General features: G+C 40.1%; 1 protein-coding gene across 1 annotated transcript in view; it reads right to left on the reverse strand.

The window, feature by feature from the left end:
• LOC135201671 (cold shock domain-containing protein CG9705-like) overlaps positions 1-24,579 on the reverse strand; it is a 154,455-nt gene that overhangs the window by 25,705 nt on the left and 104,171 nt on the right. The window contains exon 4 of the mRNA XM_064230789.1: positions 24,268-24,390. Within this exon, the coding sequence (XP_064086859.1) occupies positions 24,268-24,390 (123 nt within the window). The remainder of the gene's footprint in view (positions 1-24,267; positions 24,391-24,579) is intronic.

A 24,579-nucleotide genomic window follows, 5' to 3' on the forward strand; every position in this document is an offset into this window, starting at 1 on the left:
AATTGCGCTTAATCGTTCTTCCCTTTTCGTAGCTGCTTCTTGGGCATGATGAGCCATCTCTGCTTGCCTTGCCACAAGTGCTGCCAGTTGTTCGATTTGCTTCTCCATCGTGTACGGGTACCGAAGATTTAACATTACTTCTTGAACGACAGTAGACAGCATAAACAAAACCAATCACTGCGCCATGTTGGATTTCTGTTTCATGGCAGGGCAAGAAAGAACACAGAATTCGTTGTTTCATATATTTTGTAAACTTAACTGTATGGCAGCTTAACAGAAACTAAATATACATCGTAGATTTCAGTAAAAGGTAAACAGTAATAATTACAATACAACAGTTTGAGTAAAAGGTACAATTATAATAAATACATTGTTACGTATAAATACAGTATGTAGTTATACAACTAATTACACCAAAGTGTAGTTAGCAATCTCACACAGGCCTTCTCTGGAAAAAAATAAAGGCCAGAAAAAACATACATCAGCTATGAGCAGAAGATTTTGCCAAGATATAAGGCGGTGAAGGACTGGCATCAAGAGACTTCAGGCTAAATCCACTTTTAGTGTACGTGTTGCAAATGCATGGGCACTCAGAAACATGACAAAGAGCTCTCTACCTATAATAACACTGGCCTGCGTTTCAAAACTTATTTATAAAGGCCAAGGGTTTTCCAATTGATTTAGGACCCTTTTTGTATGCTGAATTAAGAAATACAGTTCATTTTCCTGGGTTAGGTCTGGTTTTTAAGATATAGTCTAATTCTATTCCAGTATATTTGTCCAAAATATTGCAATTATTCAAACGTTTATGGGCTTTGTTTTTGCAAAACCGGGTCGTGGGTAACCTTTAATAATTATTTTTATTTCTCTTTTCATGTCTAGATAAGTATAAAAATATATCGGAAGTGTAAAAACCATCCTAACAGGTTCTGCTACATCTGCGGCCATGTGGTTCTTCCAGACCGGCAAGCAAAAATCACAGACTTTGTGAAGAAGGCATATCAAGCTTACTTTGGAGTCAAACTAGGGAACAAGGATAAGCTATTTGCTTCCCATATCTGCTGCAAAAAATATGTAGAGAACATACAGGATTGGAGGAACAAGAAAAGGAAGAGTACGACATTTGGTGTCCTAATGGTGTGGAGGGAAAGGAAAGATCATGTTACCGACTGCTACTTTTGCATGAAAAATCTAAAAGCCATCAATTGCAAGAACAAGAACTATGTTCAACACCCTGATGTTCCTTCTGCCATAAAGCCAATCCCCCATGGCCCTGATCTTCCTGTTCCTAAACCAAATGTCACCATGGAATCTGGTTCTGATTCCGAATCTAGTGACATGACTGATACAGCCGAGTATGGTGCATACAAGCCAGAAGAGGACGACCAACCGGCGCCTTTAACCTAAGCCAAACTCAATGACCTGACAAGAGACCTGAACCTTTCCAAGGAGTCTGCCACGCTACTGGGTTCTTGTCTTCGAAACGTCTACTGGCACCAGGAACAACATTCTATTGGTATCGGAACCCTGAGAGAGAATTTAGAAAATTCTTCATGTTTGATGAAGCATCTTCACTGGTCTACTGTATCAATATTGAATTACTTGGTCTGATGAAGCATCTTCACTGGTCTACTGTATCAATATTGAATTACTTGGTCTGAAGTATGATGCTATGGAATGGAGACTTTTCATTGACTCATATAACAGAAGTTTCAAGGCAATTCTTCTAAATAACGGAAATAAGTTTTCATCAATCCCTGTTGGGCACTCAGTTGAAATGGAATTTTTATTCTAAAATTAATATTAATAATACTTACCTGTATAATTTATCTAGCCCTAAATCCCCAAAAACCGCACCAAAATTTACCACATTGGCAACCCTGTTACCTCCTATTCTGTCCGCTAGTTGGCAATGCTGCCGTTGACAGTTACAAAACCTTCCCTGAAAATCAGTTGTGATAGGCAGATCATGGGGTAGGATGGGTGGGACTAGATAAATTATACAGGTAAGTATTATTAATATTAATTTTAGAATAAAAATTCCATATTAATAAACATTACCTTAATATAATTTATCTAGCCCGATTAACCACATTGAAAAGGAGGAGGGAATCTGAGTACAATTTCCCCTTCGGACAGAATAGGACATAAAACAATCAAAGAAATATATATCATAGGCAGTTAAAAATTCAACCCGAGGTCTAAGATACTAAGCACTCCAAGTCTCCTACCATAATGCCGCAAAACTGCGGTAGTAAAGGACAAGGAGTAAGTGTATAGTAGTCAGTCAGTCTGTACTAAAGTCAGGTGCCCGACCAGGTGACCAGTCAGACAAAATGAGGACAGCAAGGCTGCACCCCGATGACTTTATCAAGCACTACAACGACACCTGCTCTCTCACAAATGTCTGGCACTAAGAGAGAGGATCGGGTATTGACAACTCTTTCCCTAAAGGATGAGTGCCTTGACTGCTTGGGCGATTCAAAGCTAAGCAAACATTGGGGGTGTATCAACGCAACCCAACGTCGCCAGCAGAGATATCAGCTCATGAGCAACTCCTGACTCGAGCTTTCTGGTGCCAAGAGAAAGGAGCGCGGAGCAAAAAGGCGACTCAGTCACGAAGGACGAGTGCCAGCAGTCCAACCTGGTCTCATGTTAAACGATCATCGAAGGGTGTATCAACGCAACTGACGTCGTCAACAAGAAACTCAGGGCTACTAAATGTCGCCTGATCTCGCACGAGTGTCTGACTCCGAGAAAACAGGTGAGACAAAAAGTAGATGGTGAACAAGTCACCAGATGACAGCAGACGATCCATCGACTAATTCCCTATCCAGAAGGACAATGGAAGAAGCATGAGTCGTCAGGACAAGCGAACCAATGGCTAGTCCTAGGCCGGCATCGACTTTGGGAGAAGCATAGTCGCCAGTGCCGACAACCAGTGGCTGGTCCCACCCATGTCACACTGACAATGGAAGCAGCATAGATTGTCAAGCAGCCTATATCACCTTGGTCATCAACAACACCTAAATACCAAAACTGCCTAATTCCCATTATAACTAAACCTAAAACTGCCATAAGTTTATAATGTAACAACAAAAAATATATAAACAACAAAAAAGAAAAAATAATATACAGGTAGCAACCAAACGTAAAACAGGAAGACTACCTAATTCTCCTGTCTGACAGCCTGTCCTGCCGTCACCAACGGGCCAAAGGAACGAAGGTCGCCTAGAACTAGATAAATATCCCTCAAGTAAAAGGAGGCAAAAAACAGAATTAGAATGCTTAGTCGCTGCATCAAGCCCCTTGGCGACTGAGACGTTCTTCATAAAAGCTACTGATGTAGCAACTGCTCTAATACTGTGTGCTCTCGGCGTCTGGCCCTCACAGGCAGCCGAACCACCAGTTTTAATAATAAGATCTCTGAAAAAAAAAAAAAAAAAGAAAAAAAAAAAAAAAAAAAAAAAAAAAAAAAAAAGATACACCATTCTTTGATATAGGTCTCTGACATTTCGGGGTGAAACAAACAGATGACGGGGACAACCCTGAATGTCCTTCGTCCGGCGTAAATAGCATGAGAGCGCCCTAACAGGGCAAAGAACTAATTCCTCATTTAAATTACCGACAAAGTCGACCAGCGACTTCAGCACGAAAGACCTGGGAATGGAATTATCAGACTATTCAATCTTTACAACAAATCGGGAAGGTATGACAAAATCATGTCTTGTCCATATCTAGCAACCAGAAAAGAGTGTGCTTGCTGTTCACCCACCCTCTTGGCTGTAGCCAGCGAGACAAGGAAGAATGTCTTAGAAGAGAGGTCCCTAAAATCGGCCGTATTCAGAGGCTCAAACGGAGGGAACCTAAAGACTTTAAGGACTTTATTAATGTCCCATGTCGGAGGAGAACACTGCAGACTGGGTCGGCCAACTGTCGCGCCACTCTGGAGGACAACCCTTCATGCATGGAGAATCTCCTGACAGTCTCTAGGCATGAAGATGAGCTTGTGGAGCCTCTGATGGAACTGATGAAAATGGGGTTGTTTGAGCAGATCTGGTCTCTCTGTCAGACGAATGGGGGGGCTCCACCAGAGCTTCCAGGAGGTTGGGAAACCACTCCTTTTGTGGCCAGAAAGGGGCAATCAAGGTGAGATCCAGATGCTTGGTTGCTCTCACTTTGTTGAGGACTGACCTCACCAGAGCAAACGGAGGAAATGCATTGGCTTGAAGGCCCTCCCAGTCCTGCAAAAGAGCGTCTGTCCCGGTACTCTGAGGAGTCTGGTAAGAGGCAAAGAAGATCTGGCACCTAAAATTCAGTGGGGTGGCAAACAGATAGACTGTGACAGGCCACTTCTTCCTGAGGCTGTCAAAGACTTCCTGGCAAGTGTTCATTCCGACCCTTGAACTTCGTTCAGTCTCGACAAGGCGTCTGCTAAGACATTGTGATGGCCCAGGATAAACTGAGGGACAAACGTAATCCCCGTCTTCTGCCCAACACAGGATTGATCGCGCTTCTTGAGTGAGAAGGTCCGACTGTGTGCCATCTTGGTTTCTTAAGCACGAGACTGCTGTGGTGTTGTCGACGAAGATCGCGACAACCGACTCCGAATAGTTGATCCGGAAATGAAAGAGGCCTAGGTACACTGCCCTTAGTTCCTTCCAATTTAGTGACATGATCCTCTCTTCCTCTGACCAAAGGTCCAAAGCAGCTTCAGAGCCCAGTGCACGCCCCAACCTTGATCCGAGGCATCTGACCAAAACATTAGGTCCGGCGGAACTGAAAGAAGAGATGTCCCTGACTTGAGGCGGTGAACTTACATCCACCAACAGAGATCCTTCCAACTGTGGAGAGGAGGCGACTATCGTGTCCCCACAACTGGCGAAGTGTCGACTGAAGGGACCTCATTCTGAGACGACCTCCGGGAACCAGTTGGATGAGGGATGACGAATGGCACAGGAGAGTCCTCCAAAGAGAAACTGGCTGCATTATGGAGGACAAAAATTCTTCGACCAGACTTAGAAGCTTGTCTATCCATTTCGGAGTGGAAGAAGGCCTTCAAAACAATCCCAAGATAAGTCATGATCTGGCAAAGGATTAGACTGGACTTGTCGAAGTTGATATGAATGCCCAACTCGACACAAAGAGACAGAACCATCTCCCTCGACCGGAGATATTTCTGTAGAGATTCGGCCTGGACTAACCAATCGTCCAGATACCGAAGCATCCTTACATTTAACCTATGCAAAATAGCCGAAACAGGAGCCATCACCTGAGAAAAGACTTGTGGAGCAGTGGTGAGGCTGAAACAAAGGGTCTTGAAGTGGAAAAATCCCCAGTCCGTGAAAAACCAAAGGTAAGGTCTGCTCTTCGGATGGATGGGGATTTGCAGATAAGCATCCTGCAAATTGATGGAAATCATCCAGTCCCCCATCCTGAGTGATGAAAGAACAGTCTGAACAGTCTCAATTCGTAACTTGGACTTTAGAATGAATTCGTTCAAGACCAAAAGATCTATGATGGGGCGCCAGGCACCCGAGGCCTTAGAACTACAACACCCATGAGTAAAACACGGGAGAAGGAGGAGCTCGCTCTATGGCATCCTTCTCCAAGAGAGCCGAAAGCTCCTTCTCCAAAGCTTGACCCCTGATTGAGTGCGAGGACTAACCGTTGAACTCGAGAGGACGATTGGAAAGTGGAGGTCTCGAAATAAAAGGGAACTCGCAACCTACCTTCAGGACCTCCACCACCCAAGCATCCACTGCATTCTCCAGCCAAGCTGACCAATGGAGAGAGACAAAGGCTCCTACTGAGGTCTCCGGGAGAGGTAATGACTCCTACTTCCGAAAATTATTATGCAGAGGCAAGGAAGAAGAAGAAGAAGGAGGTCCACCTGGAGGTTGAGCTCTTCCCTGCCCTTATAGCCACGCCAAGAACCTCTCCAGCATTTCAAAGAGAGAGCACCAGAGGAGGAAGCTGAGGCGCCAGAAACCTGAGATGAACTCTGGAAAAACGAGCCAGAAGGAGGAGGTTGTTGGGCTGGAGCAGAAGGTACGAATCTGCCACTAAACTTACGCTTACTCCTTGAAGGAACGGGAGGAAGACCAGAGGAAAAAGCCCTTGATAAGTCCCAGTGAGCTTGGGAAGAGGCATCACCTTGATGTTCCTTCAAAAACTCAGATATATCAAATAGGGAATTGCCAAAAGGAGAAGAGGACAACAAACTGCTTCTCTGAATCTCCAATACAGAGGAGGGTAACTGCGACAAATACAGGCTACGCCTTAGAGAAACAAGAAAGGCCTGCATTGAGGCGGCAAGCTCGTTCTGATGTACAGAAGCGATTGAAACAGACGAGCAGAATTTCTCAAAAACAAACCCGGAGTCCTTGATATACTACATTAAAAGACCTCCGAGGACCCACATATTGAAGGATTGAGCTTCTTTTAAGAGGCTCATAACAGACTCCATGGCAATAACGTCTTCGATTGAGACCGAGACCGAAGCCTTGGAAAGCAAAGGTTGACCCAAAAGTCGGACAAAATCAGGATTTGGTTGGGGGGACGAGAGAATGAATTATCACCCGCCACCTGATAAACTCCTCTCCAGTGTCGTAGAAGAGAAGAGAGCTTCCTCTTCCCTTCCCCGATCACCTTCGAAAGTTTAGCGGCGACGTCCGCCCTGACTCTCATGAACCTCTGAGCAAGGGAAAAAACGTAAAAATTCCCGCGTCCGGGAAGGACTGTCAAGAAAAATCCCTTCTGTAATTCAACAAGGCAGAGGCTGCTTCTGCTTAGGCCTCGCCTGAGGAAGAAAACTCCAAATTACATAAATCAAAAAGTTTCTTGAACTCGACATCAAGACCGCCGTTCAAAGAAATGTCAATATCAAACAAATCCAAGTCATCATCATCGTCAGATCCTAACTGAGAAACTTCCCCTGAAGTAAGATCCTGACGACTAGCTATCTTAGGTCTAACACTAATAACCCTCCCCCCTTCTCCTAAATAAGCACCCTTTGGCACTGTTACGGGACTAACAGGGGACACATTGGGTAAAGAATCGTCAGGCACCTGCCCGGATCGGATCCCCCCTAGGCTTTCGCCACGACGGGGTTCACAAGCCGGGGTATCTGTCGCACCGTTACCCATGGTGCTGTCGACAGGTACCTGACGAGGAGCTGAAAATGAATCTAAAAAGTGTTAGACATTCTAGTAAAAGCTTCTTCAAAATTCTCTGACAGCTTGTTAAACTTAGCTGAAATGTATCTATCTAGCTAAACTAAGCTGTAATTTTTCAAACTTTTGTTTCCAACTAGTTCCCATCGCCAAAACCTTTGAATCAACATCAGAAACGACTTCACTATTTACCGGTTGTACAGGTGGCAAAGCATCAATTAATTCGGAATCGGAATCACACGATACCGAAACCGAAGATCCAGAACCATGAGCGCACAAATGAAGGAAATCATTAGATACAGGTCTAGCTACCGATTTCTTTTTCTCCTTAATAAATCTGTTACGCTGCAAGATTCTTTAATGTTTCATATAGGCTAAGTTGTCAAGTCTTCATCAGACCAAGGCATACGAGTCACAACAATAAGTCAAGTCACAAACCTGTCCATGACAAAGCTACAAATGTCATGGGGTTAATACTACCTGCTACTCATCCTTGTCCCACGAGCTGGGTAATTCCTGATGTTGCTGGCAGAAAGAAGCATCGAATTATCTTGTCAATCCACTGGACTGTTGGACAGGTCGCGTAATTCCGGGTCGCACAAAAATTCGTAATATAATATAAATACCACAATAGAAATAAAAGTTAATTCACTATTTCGTGGATGTAATGCGTGAGTGGTAATTAATATAAAGTCGCATTAACAATTAATGAGAGCTTTAAAGGCACAAAAAGGTTTAGGAAATTTATAAAGAGCGGCCGTGATGTAAACAACACGGCCGCTCGTTAATAACTGATTTTCAGGGAAGGCTTTGTAACTGTCAATGGCAGCGTTGCCAACTAGCGGACAGAATAGGAGGTAACAGGGTTGCCAATGTGGTAAATTTTGGTGCGATTTTTGGGGATTTAGGGCTATATAAATTATATTAAGGTAATGTTTATTAACCCTCTTACGCCGATTGGACGTATTAAACGTCGAGTCAAAATGTCTCCTGTATTCCAATTGGACGTATTATACGTCGACTCAAAAAAGTTTTTTTTTAAATTTGCGGAAAAATACTCATAGGCCTACCAGCCAAAAATTTTGAATCACGCGCCTTGGGGGATGCTGGGAGTTCACGGATCAAGGCGTTGTTTTGTTTACAATCGCTACGCAGGCGCACAAGCGCGAATTTCTTTCTCATCGCACTAAAAAGTATCAATGACACTATCTCAAAAATTATTTCGTCACTTTGACATAATTTTTGCACCATTTTAAATTATCCGTTACATGAAGTATTATATATGAAAATGTGCACAATTTCATGTAGAATACAACACAAAAATACTCATGATTGTAGCTTTTATCAATTTTTAAAATATTTTCATATAAATAACGATAAGTGCAAAAATTTCAACCTTCGGTCAACTTTGACTCTACCGAAATGGTCGAGAAACGCAATTGTAAGCTAAAACTCTTATATTCTAGTAATATTCAATCATTTGCCTTCATTTTGCAACAAATTGGACGTCTCTAGCACAATATTTTGATTTATGGTGAATTTATGAAAACTTTTTCCTTACGTTCGCGTGGTAACTCTTCCGATAAATTTTTTCGTGCGATTGTCCTAATGTTTGCACCATTTTAAATTTGCCGTTACATAAAGTTTTATATATGGAAATGTGCGCAATTTCATGCACAATACAACTAAAAACAACCCATGGTTGTAGCTTTTATCAGTTTTAAAATATTTTCATATAAATAACGTTAAGTGCAAAAATTTCAACCTTCGGTCAACTTTGACTCTACCGAAATGGTCAAGAAACGCAATTGTAAGCTAAAACTCTTATATTATAGTAATATTCAATCATTTGCCTTCATTTAGCAATGAATTGGACGTCTCTAGCACAATACTTCGATTTATGGTGAAATTATGAAAAAGCGTTTTCCTTATGTTCGCGTGGTAACTCTTCCGATAAATTTTTTCGTGCGATTGTCCTAATGTTTGCACCATTTTAAATTTGCCGTTACATAAAGTTTTATATATGGAAATGTGTGCAATTTCATGCACAATAAAACTAAAAACAACCCATGGTTGTAGCTTTTATCAGTTTTAAAATATTTTCATATAAATAACGTTACGTGCAAAAATTTCAACTTTCGGTCAACTTTGACTACCGAAATGGTTGAAAAATGCAATTGTAAGCTAAAACTCTTATATTCTAGTAATATTCAATCATTTACCTTCATTTTGCAATGAATTGGAAGTCTCTAGCACAATATTTCGATTTATGGTGAATTTATGGAAAAAAAAAAAATTTTTCCTTACGTCCGCGCGGTAAACTCTTCCGAAAAAATCAGAATTTTTTTTGTGCGATTGTCAAAATGTTTGCACCATTTAAAATTAGCTGTTACATAAAGTTTTATATATGAAAATGTGTGCAATTTCATGTAGAATACAACTAAAAATGATTGAAGGTTGTAGCTTTTCTCTTTTTTTGAAATATTTCATATAAATCACGATAATAGAAAAAAAAGCCAACGTTCTTCTTTTTGGGGTTTTGGTCAAACTTGACTCTATCGAAATAGTTGAAAAACGCAATTGTAAGCTAAAACTCTTACAATCTAGTAATATACAGTCATTTATCTTCATTTTGAAATAAATTTCAAGTGTCTAACACAATATTTAGATTTATGGTGAATTTTAAAAAAAACTACTTTCTCTCCACGCGCCAATTCGTGGCCGAAAATCTCCGAAATACGTACGTCGCATTATCCTAATATTTGCTCCTTTTCATATTAGCCGTTTTATAGAGTTCTTATATGAAAATGTGCGCAAAATCATGAAGAATATAACCAAATAATAATTAATTGGAAGTAGCTTTCTCATTTCCAAAATATTTGCCTATAAATAAATATATATATATAAACATTTCGACATTCGGTCAACTTTAACTCTTCCAAAATGGTCGAAACCTGCAATTCTAATCTAAAACTCTTACAGTATCATAATACTCAATTATTTTTCTTCCTTTAGAAACAAATTGGAAGTCTCTAGAACAGTATTTAGATTTACGGTGAATTTTTGAAAAAAACATTTTTTTTACGTTAGGGTGTTACAAATTCGTGCATCATTTTGTGATAATATTTTTCCGGTGTTGCTTTTATCTTTTTACAATGTATTATATATCAAAATGATTGAAATTCATTGTACAATACAACGAAAAATAAAGTAACTCGTTAGCTTTAACCGTTTTTTGCACAGCGCGATTTGAATACAATTATGGATGAATTTTTTTTTTTGCTACCATATATCGCATTATTTACATATGATAATGATATTTTTTTCCATTTCTGATGGTTGTATACTAAACTTCAGGCAATGACAAAAAAAGGAGCCAAAAGTGAACTCTTAATCTTCAAAACTAAGCGCACTGTGATTTTTTGAAAAAATTATTTTTTCCGCTTCCGCGCTCACTCCAAACCCGCCCCGGCATACGGGAGAGGTTTTGATTTTTAGGGCTTCGGCGTAAGAGGGTTAATATGAAAGAATCCCACAAAAGCATGGAACGTCTATTGTCTGCTCTGAACTACCAGGAACATAAATGGTTGATCTGTGGATATCTTAAAGTTGTTGGACTCATCCTAGGACTTCAAGGTGGTTACACGAGTATCCATGCTTTCTATGCTTATGGGATAGCCGTGCTGACGACCAGCATTATGTCAGACAAGAGTGGCCATAAAGAAAAGGATTAAAACCTGGGTCACATAACGTTCTGTCTGACCCTCTGGTTGAACCGAGCAAGATATTGCTTCCACCCTTCCACATCAAACTCAGTCTCATGAAGAACTTTGTAAAGTATTGGACAGGGAAGGTAGAGGATTTTTGCTTCCCTCCATCAGAAGTTTCAACAAAAAAGCATGGAGAAACTTAAGGCAGGTATGTCTGATGGTCCTCAAACAAGGGAACTCATCCAGGATGCTATTTTTGATGATGCACTGAATCCTGCTGAACTTTCTGCCTGGTTGTCCCTTAAGTCAGTCATTGCAAACTTCCTTGGCAACCACAGAAGTTCCCAGTATCACAAGGTTAATGGAGAATTTCTGCCAACTTGGTGCACGCATGTTAGTGAAAATGCACTTCCTCTGGTCTCATCTGGACTATTTTCCAGAGAATTGTGGAGACTTCAGTCAAGAATAGGTAAGCGCTTTCACCAAGATATCAGTGTTATGGAGAAATGCTATCAAGGCCAATGGAATGTCAACTTTCTGGCCAACTACTGCTGGTGCCTGAAGAGGGATGTTGAGTCTGCTCAGCACAAACAAGTCCCTGAAGAGACCATTCATTCATGAGTAGCTTCCTTAGTTCATTATAATCTTCTTGCTATCTATCCAAAATATTTTGTAAGCCTTCTGTGAATAAATCAGTCTAATATTTTCAATACTGTGTTCCATTTACCTACAAATAGATTGGAATTTAGGATACGTATTTTTAATGTGGTAATATTTCATTAACTTGATCTGATTGAGTAAAATGAGCATGACTTTTGAATTCAGTGCAAAAAAGTGGCCTAAAATCAGGTATTATAGTTAGACCTTGACAACAGCACAGGCCAGTGTAATCAATGTCCAATAACAAAGCCTGGGTGACTTGCTATGTTCGAAGACTGGTTTCTCCATCCCAAAGTCAAGCTGAACTGCTGCAAGAATGGGATGCCTTTCAAGTTTCTCTTAATCTTCGAAAATGTCCCTGGGCACCTACCGCACTTGGATGACTTCCATCAAAATGTGAAAATTGTCTATTTACTCACTAACACAACTTCACTCCTTCAGCTGATGGATCAAGGTAAATAGCCAATTTCAAAAAATAGTACTACACTCGTTGTACATACAAGTAAGCACTGAAGGAAGTGAATGACCCTGGTATGACCTTGCATGACTTTTGAAAGGGATACAACAATTATAACTGCACCAAGAACATTAAAGCTGCTTGGTATGCAGTAAGTAGGATCACCATGAAAGGAGCATGGAAAACTTTATGCCCACAGTTTGTCAACAACTTGAGAGAATTTAATTAGGAAGAAGAGGCAAAGAGGATCGCTAACAGCCTTGTTGACATAAGTGAAAAGCTACATCTTAACTTAAGGAAGAGAACTTTGAAGTGCTGTTTGAGTCCCATTCAGAGGAGTTAAGGAATGAAGATTTAATGGAGCTAGAAGAAATGCAAAGAACAAAATAACTAGAGGAAGAAGAACCTCTACCTTTAAAGAAGTTTGAAATGAAATTGGTGGGCGAGGGGTGTTCTCTCACAAAGAGTGCTTTAGCTATTTAGAATCAGAACTCAAGTGCTGAGAGATTCTCAAAAGCAGCAACAGCCATCAATTAAGCCATCCAGTGTTATTGTCTCAGACAATGAAAAGAAAAGAAAATCAGTGCAAACTTCCTTAGAGCAATTCTTTAAATCAGTGCCTTCAACCTCAAGAGCCTCCCAATCTCCATTGACTGCTTCCTCCTCAGATAAAGAAGAAAGTGATGCCGAAGAAATCCTTCCACACCGCCTCTCCTCCTCTCATCCTTCATCTGAAGCTTACGCTACCAGTTTCAAAGGTATGAAAAAACACTGAACAATCATCTCAGTTTATCTAGGTTTATGTATCATTTGCATTAATATAGTACTATACTCTATAAAATACAGTTCTATATATACAGTTGTGTTTTAGGATGAAAAAACATACAATATTGTATTGTCTTTAAATAGACAAGTAGACCAACTTGCAAACAATTCAACATACCAATGGCTGTTCATATGTAGGGTATCGTTTGTACTACAGCTCTTCTAGACAAACTTATATAATTACAAAATACCAGGAATAAAAAGGTTAACAATAATGAAAGAATATATGACTGAGTCACAGACAACACAAGAAAATTAGTAAGCAGGAAAAAACAGCTATGCGTGATAAGTAATCAGGTTGAAATGTAAAAACAATTCCAGTCATTTGCAAAGATAAGGGAAATATAACTGTTAAAACATTTATATTCTTAACTCATGACACGAATAAAATAACTCCCTGGTGAATGAAACCAGGAACACTAAAGGACAGAATAAAAACAATAATAATAGCACTTAAGGGAATTGAAAAGGTTTATGAAATACAATAATACTAGTCTAGCCACTTAAGCAAAGGAGACTAGTGTATTATTTCAAAACAATGCTTAGTTTATACACTATATCAAAAAGGATATAGGATAAACATGAAAATAATAAATAGCAAAGTACCTAAACACTCAGAAATCATGTATAGCTAATAATGTAAACAACAAAGATGAACAGAAGCTGTTCAAAGGAAAAAGGGTTTACTTACAGAAGGTTTCCGCACCACCATTACACTTACAGCACTTCCGGCAGGTAAAGAAAATTAAATAAAATAATTAAAGGAAATCCAGTTATGAGGAAAATATTATGGCACCAACCAATAAACAGGTGTACATAAAGTAATCCAAAAGGAAATTATTGATGAAAGAAGCTGTAATGTGATTAGAATAATGCTGATTTCTTGTCAGACGAAAACTGTAACTCTCACCAGGGGTGGTGGTTACCTCAATTCATGGCTCCACGACCAACCAGGTCAGAAAGGTGATTCTTTCAGTGTGTTCTGGGGAGCTGCTCTCAGTTGAGAAGACTGATGTAAACTGATGGGTTTGTTGCTTGCAACAAGTATTTTAATTTCCCATATGTATCAGGATACAAATAACACATAATATTAATTCTCAAAAACCTAAGAAAAGAGTACAGCTTGCCCAAAAACCCAAAAAGCTATAATAAAATTATGTAATTAATTTTATTCCCATATTGACTCAAGTGTAAAATACCATTTTTTCCAATTTCATTTCTGTACACAATGAACCAACATAAAGTTTTCAATGATACATGGAATATAGTACATAGATGCACTTATGAGCATTCCATTTTCTTCTGTATAGTTTTTTTAATATTACAAAATACACTTTTTATTCTATAAATACATATTATTCATTATTAACCACATTGTTATGATCAGAAATGACAGTAATTCTTATGGAAGGAATACATTATGCTTTCAAAGATATATGTGCACTGAAACATGCTTTTAGAAATTAACTCAAAGTATTTGAATATGAAAAATTAATGTGGAAGAGCATTCTATTCATTAGCAAATCAAAATCTGATAACATTTTAGTTTTATCATTCATACAAAAAAGCAGGACATTCGTATCATGTTCATTCAGATAAATAGATGAACAGACAAGGCTACCGTCTACTGATTGGCAATCGCTAACATATCTAATGACTGGCAATCACAATGTAGTTACACCTAAAGACAGTATGATTTAAATGGATTCAATACAGAGCTTAAAGCAAACATAATCTGAAGAAAAGTTGTTGGCAAGCTTAAAATGTGTGAAAGCATGGTCTGCAGAATTTGGGAATTAAAATCAAGTTAGACAAAACACTCTAATGATGACCAGGAAAGAAGTAAAGGAAAAACTACGGTCATAAAACTGGCCATGTTGTGGGAATGGCGTTGGGGTTAACTCCATTCAGTACTGTGTACCGATGTAAGAGATGGTGACAAGGAGTGCTCATGATTAAAAATCATACAGGGAGCTGCTACAACAATGAAATGGAGAGAGAATGCTAGACTACGGGTAAGTAAAATTGTCCCAAAGTTGTAAAGAAAAAGACTTTGGAGATATCCATAAGGTCTGTATTACTCTATACAGTAGAAATGTGGGTACTGCCCAGGAAAATGGAGATTTTGAAGTGTGACCAAGAATGATAGGGTCATGGACAATGTAAGACAACTAACTGTAAGAAACGTGACAGATACATATTTAGCAAGAAAAACATTTGTAGGAAGTAACAGGAAATTATAAAGAAAGAAGACATAAGAAAACCTGGATCTGATGCAAGATAAGGCAGAAAAAGAAAAGTGGAAAGTACTGACTTCATATTTAACCCTTAATGGACAGATACCCTCATATGAGTAACAATACAGGTTTTGAGTGCTGGACGGATTACCTCCTGGTGAGTATAAATATTACACACCATCGATTTGGAGAAATCAGGTGGGAAAGAGGTTCCATTACTTCATTAACTCATAAATTTACTAATGGCAACTTTTAGACTGACTCAGCTCATAGATTCTAGGCAACTCATGATTTAGTTGTGTACTTGACTTCAAGGAGGGATGTACTGCCTCTCTCTCACATGATGTCTTTTATATATTTGCTCATAAATATACCCAGGGGTTGCTGTTGGTTTTATTTCTTATCTTTCATGATACTAGTATTTCAGCTGTAACAATTTTGCACAGAAAAATGCAAAGAAATATTAAAAAAAAACATATATACAGTAGCTCCTCAGGCTAAGAAATTAATCCGTTCCAAAGCGGCATTCGTGATCTGATTTTTTCGTATCTAGAACTGTTTTACATGTAAATTGCCTAATTCGTTCTAAGCCCTACACACACAGTAAAATTTTATAATAAAGCTAAATTGACCAATAAACAATGAAATATGATATTGTTATGATACAATAAAGTTTCATACATACTTACCTGGCAGATATATACATAGCTATCGACTCCGTCGTCCCCGACAGAAATTCGAATTTCGCGGCACACGCTACAGGTAGGTCAGGTGATCTACCTGCCTCGCCGCTGGGTGGCAGGACTAGGAACTATTCCCGTTTTCTAATCAGATTCTCTCTTCCACCTGTCTCCTGCGGGGAGGCTGGGTGGGTCTTTAATTGTATATATCTGCCAGGTAAGTATGTATGAAACTTTATTGTATCATAACAATATCATTTCATACATTCAAACTTACCTGTAGATATATAAACTAGCTGATTGACACCCTTTGGTGGAGGGCAAGAGACAGCTAGTTACTGACTAGACAGGTAAACAACATATGTTGTAGGTATTTATAGACCTTAGTTCCTCTGTGTTCTAGACGAAGGATGACTTCCTAGCTATTGCATAGGAGTCTGCTTCATCTCAAGAGCCTTAGCGAGATAGTGATCTGTGGCCAAGAGTTCTTGGGATCTGTCGATGGGGTCTCTTCCACTTACTCGACGAATCCTAACTGGCGTTTGTCAATGGGAGCACATCCGCTTATATGACAACACGCACTTATTTAAGGAGCGCAACACCGATCCCGATCACCTGTTCCTAACATGAGGTTCGCGCTAAATTGAAAGAGAGTTATCCCCCAAACTCCTTTCAAACCTCCAATAAAAATCATTGAGTTAAAATAAATTCAACAATCATTATTAAAGGATCAGTGTCGGCTCCTTATCCCAGCAACGTATCCGCTGATACGTATAAACCAACGAGAGAAGAATCTCTCGTAGGTTAACTTGAAGTCCTTCGTGTAATGAGTAGTCAAACCCATAGTTGCATCTCCTATATGTTAAAGCTAATATGTCTTCCTGACATATTGTACGAAAAGAACAAGAATTTTGCAAAAGCTCGACTTCATGAGCTTTTTAAATTCTCAGCTGTTTGAAGGTATCATCAAGTCACTTATGAAGTGCTTTAGAGATCACCATTGTTTCAAAGAAGACTAGGACTTTCTTTGAACTGGACTCATCTGGATGAAGCCTAACGCCTGGCTTTGCGCCTGGGCTGGCGCGAGGAGTATCCTGTTTTAGAATACTCCTGGCGCCTGACAGTCATAAAACTCTTCGAATACTCCTGCCGTCTGGAAGGCGCATCTTGCTCCAAATACTCCTGGCGCCTGTTAGGAGTATTAAGCTCAGTATACTCCTGGCGCCTGGCAGGAGTATCGCGCTTCGAATACTCCTGGACGCCTGGCAGGAGTATCGCGCTTCGAATACTCCTGGCGCTTGGCAGGAGTATCGCGCTTCGAATACTCCTGGCCCATGGCAGGGCGGAGTATCGCGCTTCGAATACTCCTGGCGCCTGTTAGGAGTATTAAGCTCAGAATACTCCTGGGCGCCTGGCAGGAGTATCGCGCTACCGAATACTCTGGCGCCTGGGAGGAAGTATCGCGATCGGAATACTCCTCGTCCTCTGAATATCCCTGGCGCCTGGAGGAGTATCGCGGATCGGAATACCCTGGCCGCGGGAGGAGTATCGTGCTCGAATACTCCTGGCGCCTGGAAGGGTATCGTCTCCGGAATATCCGGGGCTGGGGAGAAGTATCGGCGCTCCTAGGAGGAGCATCGTGATCGGAATACTCCTGTCGCCTGGTAGGAGTATCACGTTCCGAATATCCTGGCGCCTGGGAGGATATCGTGCTCATCGGAATAATCCTGGTCTGACAGGAGTAGCGTTCCGACTCCTGTCTGTTAGGAGTATTAAGCTAGAATACTCCTCTTGGTAGGCACATCACGCTCGATCCTGGAGCCTGGTAGGGTAAAAAGTCTAGAATACGGCTGGCTCCTGGGAGGAGTATCGAGGTCAGAGTAACCACTCGGCGCTGGCATCGCGAGTATCTCGTTCCCGAATAACTCCTGACCTATGGAGGCGCATCAGGAGATTCCGAATACTCCTGTGGCTTGTAGTAGTATCGCTCATGACATGGAATGGCCTTTCGAATGGCAAGTATATTGCGCTTAGCGGGCGCTATACTCCTATCAGGAGTTCTCTCTTCTCCAGTTGGCTCTTGTTGCTTGGATGAAGATCTTGGCCTAGAACGATCTTAGAGTAAAGTCAGGATCTTTTGCGCCTACTTGGCGCCTGGCTCCTAGTTGGCGCAGGACGCTTGGCAGGAGTTACTTCCTTTCCCACGTCTCGCCTGCCTAACGCATTCGCTCCCCCCAGAGATGGCCGCTTGTGCGACAACTCCCCTGTAGGGTTCGTCGCGCCCGACAGGAGATCGGTATTTGGATCTCTTAATCAGAAGTCTTCATCCTTTTTATGAGTAGGATCTCTTTAGAAACTTACTCCTACCAAAGACGCTAATTGCTCCTGCACATCATCACAATTTTAGTCCGCTCCATCAGTAGACAATAGGAAATCTCAAAATTCCAAGAGACAAGTCTTCCTCCGAGGAGGATCATTATTGCATACTTCCGTTTTGCTAACGAGTTCTCCTCCTACATGTTGATGAGTTTTTCTCGTTGCAGAAGCTTCCCTATCCTTGCCCGAAGGAAGGGAAGGAGCTTGGACTTTAGAGATTCTGAGCTGAAATTGGTTGATTTCTAGCTCTTGAATGTATCTCACTGAACCTTTTGGGAAGTAGTTTGAGCCCTTCTCGCGTTCCAAAGACTCTGTCAGTAAACGTTTAAACCTTTTCTTCTTCTGTAGATGACAATGTCACTACATTACCCGGACAACGAAACCTCTATCTAAAAGCGTTGATCCAGGAATAAAAGGCTTTAGTTCTCTTGCCAAACATACTATGCTGGCCAGAAACCCATTGCCGAGTCGTCATAGAATTTGATTCCAGATTCTAAAGCCCAAAATTTCACTTGTCCTCTTGATCGTTTAGGACCAAGAGAAACATTTGATTAGGAGCAGTTCCATCTTGTCGGAACACGGAATCTGAGGCCCAAATTAGGATCCCATTCTAAGTATAAGATCTCTTAATCTTATCGTATAGAGGTATTGTATAAGATCCCGAAGATCTTAATTCTCTACTATCTCTAATATTCTTTGTCTAGACAGAATATATCTTTTCACTGTGTTCATTGATAGCATAAATTACCAAGGTGATTCTTCCCTCTGAAAGGGAAGAAAATCCTTATGTAGTTCACAGAGGTATCGGAAGAGGACAGTTTCCCCTTTCTATCTAGCACGATCTGCAGCAACTCTATGTCTTTAACATATTTAAAGGAATTATCAAGCTTCCCTTGAAAAATCCTCTCATTCATATTTACTTCTGGTCAGTCTGCACGCAGACAGACTCAGAGTGAATAGGTTTTTCAGGTCCAATATTTATAATAGATTCCGATCAAATCTCTTAGAAAAACCTTCCGACACATGCTGAAAAAAGAACGTGACTTCTGTGAATCCAACCTTTTATTGCCAAAATGATGCATTCATCTTCTTCCTTAGACGCCCATTTATTTTAATATGTGTTAAGAATATATACAAACTAGGGAGGGGAAAAAAACTAAAGTTTATTCCCCTCTTAATTTAAAGATGGCGTATCTTGCTACCTCTTGTTTCGAGGAAAAGGAAGCAATCTATAAGAAGGTCGTTCATCTTCTGCCTTGCGAAGATAATCTGTGAATATTTTCCGCAGGGTCTGACAACTCTTTCCAATGAATGTTAAATCGTGCTCTGCCGAATTAAAATTCTTTATAATCCTATCACATTGTGGTAACAGCATTCATCTAGGAGACTCTTGTAAGGATAGTAGGAGCGTTGTAATTAACCACGGTGTGTGCATAAGGCTTAAGCGTATCGTTATCTTAAGGTGAATTTTCTACTACATTCTTTCCTCGCCGAGGCAGAGATATATCCTTAGCAAAACGAATACGATGTTATTCATGTTTGCCTAAAAAATTCCCTCAATTCGTGGTTAAGTCCCTGATTGTATGGGGAATATACGGTGAAGCATTCGATCCTTTAGGAGAGAAAGATGTAACCAACCGTCACGACCGAGAAACCGGATGGTACTAGATTGGCTCACAATTACAGCCGTGTCGTTCACTGCCTGGCTGCCTTCATTCTGAGTTTGCCAGTTATCCCTTCAATGAATGGATATATAAAATTATTCTCGAGTCTAAGGAAAGCTCTCAATAATGCAAATTTTAGGCAAACAACCTTTGTTAAATACCGAGGCTGAATAGGTATTGTCGTAACAAAATAACCTTTTAAGCGAAGTCTTTTACTAGTAAAATCCTTTAAGGATATAGACAATTCCGTAGCGAACCAGAAAGGCAACTATGGTATGCGTATTATGACTTGTCATTCAGTAGTCATATACAGCAAGCCTTCTACGACACTCTTTCCTTTCTGACATGCAGAGAAAGAATAGAAATCTTACTCTCTTCGTTCATTTCGTCAATAATCCCGAATGAGTATTAGTCGAAAGATATTGCAAATGACAACCGAGGATCGAAGAGAATCTCTCCAGCTTTTATTATCTTGGAGATAAGTCCGTATTTTTTACGCCTCTTTCTTATCTGGAAGAGCCTCTAATCAATGAATGAGAGCTCGTACGAATCTTGTTCAACTTCCAAACGATTGCCCTCTTTCTGTAAATGGTTGGTTGCAATCTATTTTAGAAGGAGGATGATTTTAATATCCTCTTACTAATACTGACTAATTCTCACAATTCTGCTCTATCTTCCATTCCTCAATTTGGGGCAAGATTGAGCAACCGAAGGAGAGCGCTTCCTTTCGAAAGGTGAAGGGCTATTCGCAGTACCCGACTCTAACCTGACAAGGGCTACGGCAGCCTGTGCTACATCTTGAGTCCTTGCCTGGAAAAAACCGAACTTGCTCTAGCCTTTATTGCATTAAGACGATCCTGACAAGGGCAACGGCGCCTGCGCGAACAACTCCCGTCCCTATCAGGAAAAGCCTTGAATGTCTTTCACACTTCGCCTGGAGGAACTCTCGGCGGTTGTCAGGCTCTTCTTGTAGGAGAAAGTGTCTGGCGCTAAGCAGGAGTATCTTGCCTAGAATACTCCTGGCGCCTGGTAGGAGTATCACGTTCCGAATACTCCTGGCGCCTGGGAGGAGTATCGTGCTCGTCGGAATACTCCTGGTGCTTGGCAGGAGTATCGCGTTCCGAATACTCCTGGCGCCTGGGAGGAGTATCGTGATCAGAATACTCCTGGATCCTAGAAGACGTATCGCCCTTGGAAAGTTTTCTTGTTGGAAAGTTCCGAGCATCTGAAAGGCGATCCTCGCCTGGAAAGTTCTGTACGTCTTGGAAGGTTATTTGAATCTGGAATCTTCCGCCTTCTGGAAGGTTCCGCTTGTGCGGAAGGTTTTGTGTGCGGAAGGTTCCGATCTCTTGTACATTTGTTCTTGCTTAGAATTCGACAATACTTCCATTTTCGACATAGTCCCCCCTCTCTTCTGAATGAGAAGGACTTCCATTTTCCGATGAAGATCCTGGTTCATCGTGCTTCAGGCGCTTTGCGCCTATATTCAGGCCCTTCAGGTGCTTTGCGCCTCGTTTCAGACGCTTTGCGCCTTGTTTCAGACGCTTTAGGCGCATTGAGCCTCGTTACCGGAGCTTCATGCCCAAGGAGCTAGAAGCTTAAAAGTTATATATATGTGTGTAATCACTAAACGAGATCCATATAATTCATTCGATCAACAAATATTCTTTAATATCTAATTCGATCTTCTCAGAATAGATATATTTTCATATTTCAAACCCCCATGGGATAGAGCCCCCCCCCGTCCAACTGTACGGGGGGACGAACCCGGATAGGGCAATGCCTCTACCGCAACCTTTCTCCGTCTCTTCTGAGGTTCCGATAGCCAGACGAGATTATCTTGCATCTTCATTTAATCTACGCCGTTGAATGTTTTACTCCTTATTCGTCAAGACGATAATAAAAAGGGGAACACATTGAATTAGGATGCCTTTCCAATGGCTATCCCTGGCAGTCTGGGACGTTCTACAGAACCTGCCGAGGGGACGCCTGAACGGTGGGGGTTCTCCATAACCTCCGTACGGCTTTCGACATTCCTTCTCCTCCGGGCCAGGAGCTTGGAAGAGGTCTAGGCCTCCTGGGAGCAGACAGAGCGATCAGACGCACCCTTCTAATGCAATGGGGAACACTATAATCACTTCTTACCTTATAATAGCTCGTATCTTGAGCTACATTCCTTTATCTTCAAATTGCAAATGAATTTGTAGTTTCTGTGAAGTAAGAAGGTGATGAGGAAACAACACTACTAGTACTGTTAATATTCTAACTGCTTGTCAGAACGAGGGCTATTAAAGCTTCTAAAGAAAGCATATCTTAGTTCTATGTTTTCTGACTTCCTCAAATAGGAAGTTACCTTATTTTCCTCAATCAAATTCTAACATTTATTACACTTCATCAATGAATAAATATTTATATTTCCCTTTCTTGCAAACTATGTAATTGTCTACCGAACACTTCGGTAGTTACACATACTCTATTCTTCGAAAACTTCGAAGTTAATTCATTAAAAGTTATTAAAAAGTTATTCAAAAGTTATTAAAAACGTATGCCAAACCACCGATCCAGTACTTCCCTGTAAAAGTCGGCCCAGAAGATCGATGGCGATGAAACACGAAAATCAAATCAGGAGGGAAAGCAAACATATGTTTACCTTCCCCAGCGACAGAGAGAATCTGATTAGAAAAACGGGAATAGTTCCTAGTCCTGCCACCCAGCGGCAGGCAGGTAGATCACCTGACCTACCTGTAGCGTGTGCCGCGAAATTCGAATTTCTGTCGGGGACGACGGAGTCGATAGCTATGATATATCTGACAGGTAAGTTGAATGTATGAAAACAACAATTTGGACCATTCTATACCAAACCTAACCGTTACTCTACCTGTAAATAGAGTGTATTAGTGTACAAGGTACAAGAAATACTGTACGTACATGTGCGTACATATGTAGTAAAATGTGGAACCTTACCTTTCAAGTGAGGCGATGTCCGAAAGTGGCGACAGAGGAGGAGGACAAACAGCAGAAAACATGAACACTTAACTTTACGAAACACATTAACAAATGGCAGAAAACATTAACACTAAACTTTACAAAACACATTAACAAATGCCAGAAAACATTAACACTAAACTTTACGAAACACATTAACAAATGGCAGAAAAACACATTAACAAATGGCAGAAAACATTAACACTAAACTTTACGAAACACATTAACAAATGGCAGAAAACATTAACACTAAACTTTACGAAACACATTAACAAATGGCAAAAAACATTGACACTTCTTGATTATCTCCATCTCCATCTCCATAGAAAGCATCCTCTTCTTTCCGTGAACTTCAGCAACATTCTTGGGACCCAAGGCTAATAACGTAAGTAATTAAGTTCACACACAACACGATAAAGTAACTTACAGGACAACGAAAGCGAAATCACTAACACGAATTTACGTTAACAAACGAAATCTACGTGAACGAACGAATTCCACATGTGTACGATAACGGTGTCGAAACGAAATGGTCGAGGAACTCCCTTACATAGATGCATGATGGGATAGATGCTGACCAATAGGAGAGCAGGATCTTATGGTGGTAACTAGCATCAGGAACCAATGGGAAAGCGGGAGGATGGTGATGAGTCTACTGAGTTGGCGGGGCGCAAGTTTTAAAATTGTTCTCAGCGGCCCGGGCGAATCTCGGACTTTACAGTACACCCTTTTGGAACCTGAATTATTTTCGTACACAGAAGCAATAAAAATGTTTGTCTTTGCCTTCGTAACCTGGATTTTTCATACATAGGGACTTTCGTATGTAGGGGTATGACTGTAACCCCAAAAAGTTACTTCATCTTTGATCTCAGTAAATTTACATAAATATTTAACCAATATACACAGAATTTATCACTAATTTAAGTTCTTATCTGTTGTGATAATTGTATGTGATGTAATTATAATTTTAGAAAACAAAGTTAAATTAATTATTAGAAAAACATATATAAGTAGGTAAAATTTACGATTGTCTAGTAAAAAGGACCCAAAGGGATTGTAAATAGTAATTTTCAGCTTCTCGTAGAAGTTGGGAGAATTTTTAAGCATTTATTTTCTTACACCTTGTGCATTTGCATATCTTTCTCTTTCCATTGATATGTGTTTTTTTTTTTATGGCCAACCTCAAGTCTGCCCTGTCTGGGATGCTGCATATATATATTCTTTTTTTAGCCTGGTTCCTTAAGATTAAAGATGAGGTGAAAAACAAAACAAAAGTAAAAACATTTATGTTGATGCATGAAATAAATGACCAGATCCTAGGCTAAGATCTCCTTCAAAGATTGTACAACTATATTTAATAACGACCAAAGCACAAGGAAAAACCTTGGGCATTTTGTTATGACCTGATCATTGAATACAACTAATTAGCTAAAAGAAGAGTAAGCATATATATAACTCAAGAATTTTATTACAAAGAATTTTGGAATTAGGTACTTACTCTGAAATGTGAACAAAAATATCCTCAGTCCCATCTTCAGGAGTAATAAATCCATGACCTTTCGTTCGACAAAAGTATTTCACTTTGCCCTTGACATCCGGATTTGTACTTGCAATTTCTGTCCTGAGAAAAATAATATACCTCTAATAATAATCATACTGACACATTATTTGTATAATATTATATATATATATATATATATATATATATATATATATATATATATATATATTATATAGATATATATATATATATATATATATATATATATTATATATATATATAGTATATATATATATATATTATATCTAT

Source organism: Macrobrachium nipponense, chromosome 28, assembly GCF_015104395.2.
Source record: "Macrobrachium nipponense isolate FS-2020 chromosome 28, ASM1510439v2, whole genome shotgun sequence".
In the NCBI taxonomy this organism is placed as follows: Eukaryota; Metazoa; Arthropoda; class Malacostraca; order Decapoda; family Palaemonidae; genus Macrobrachium; species Macrobrachium nipponense.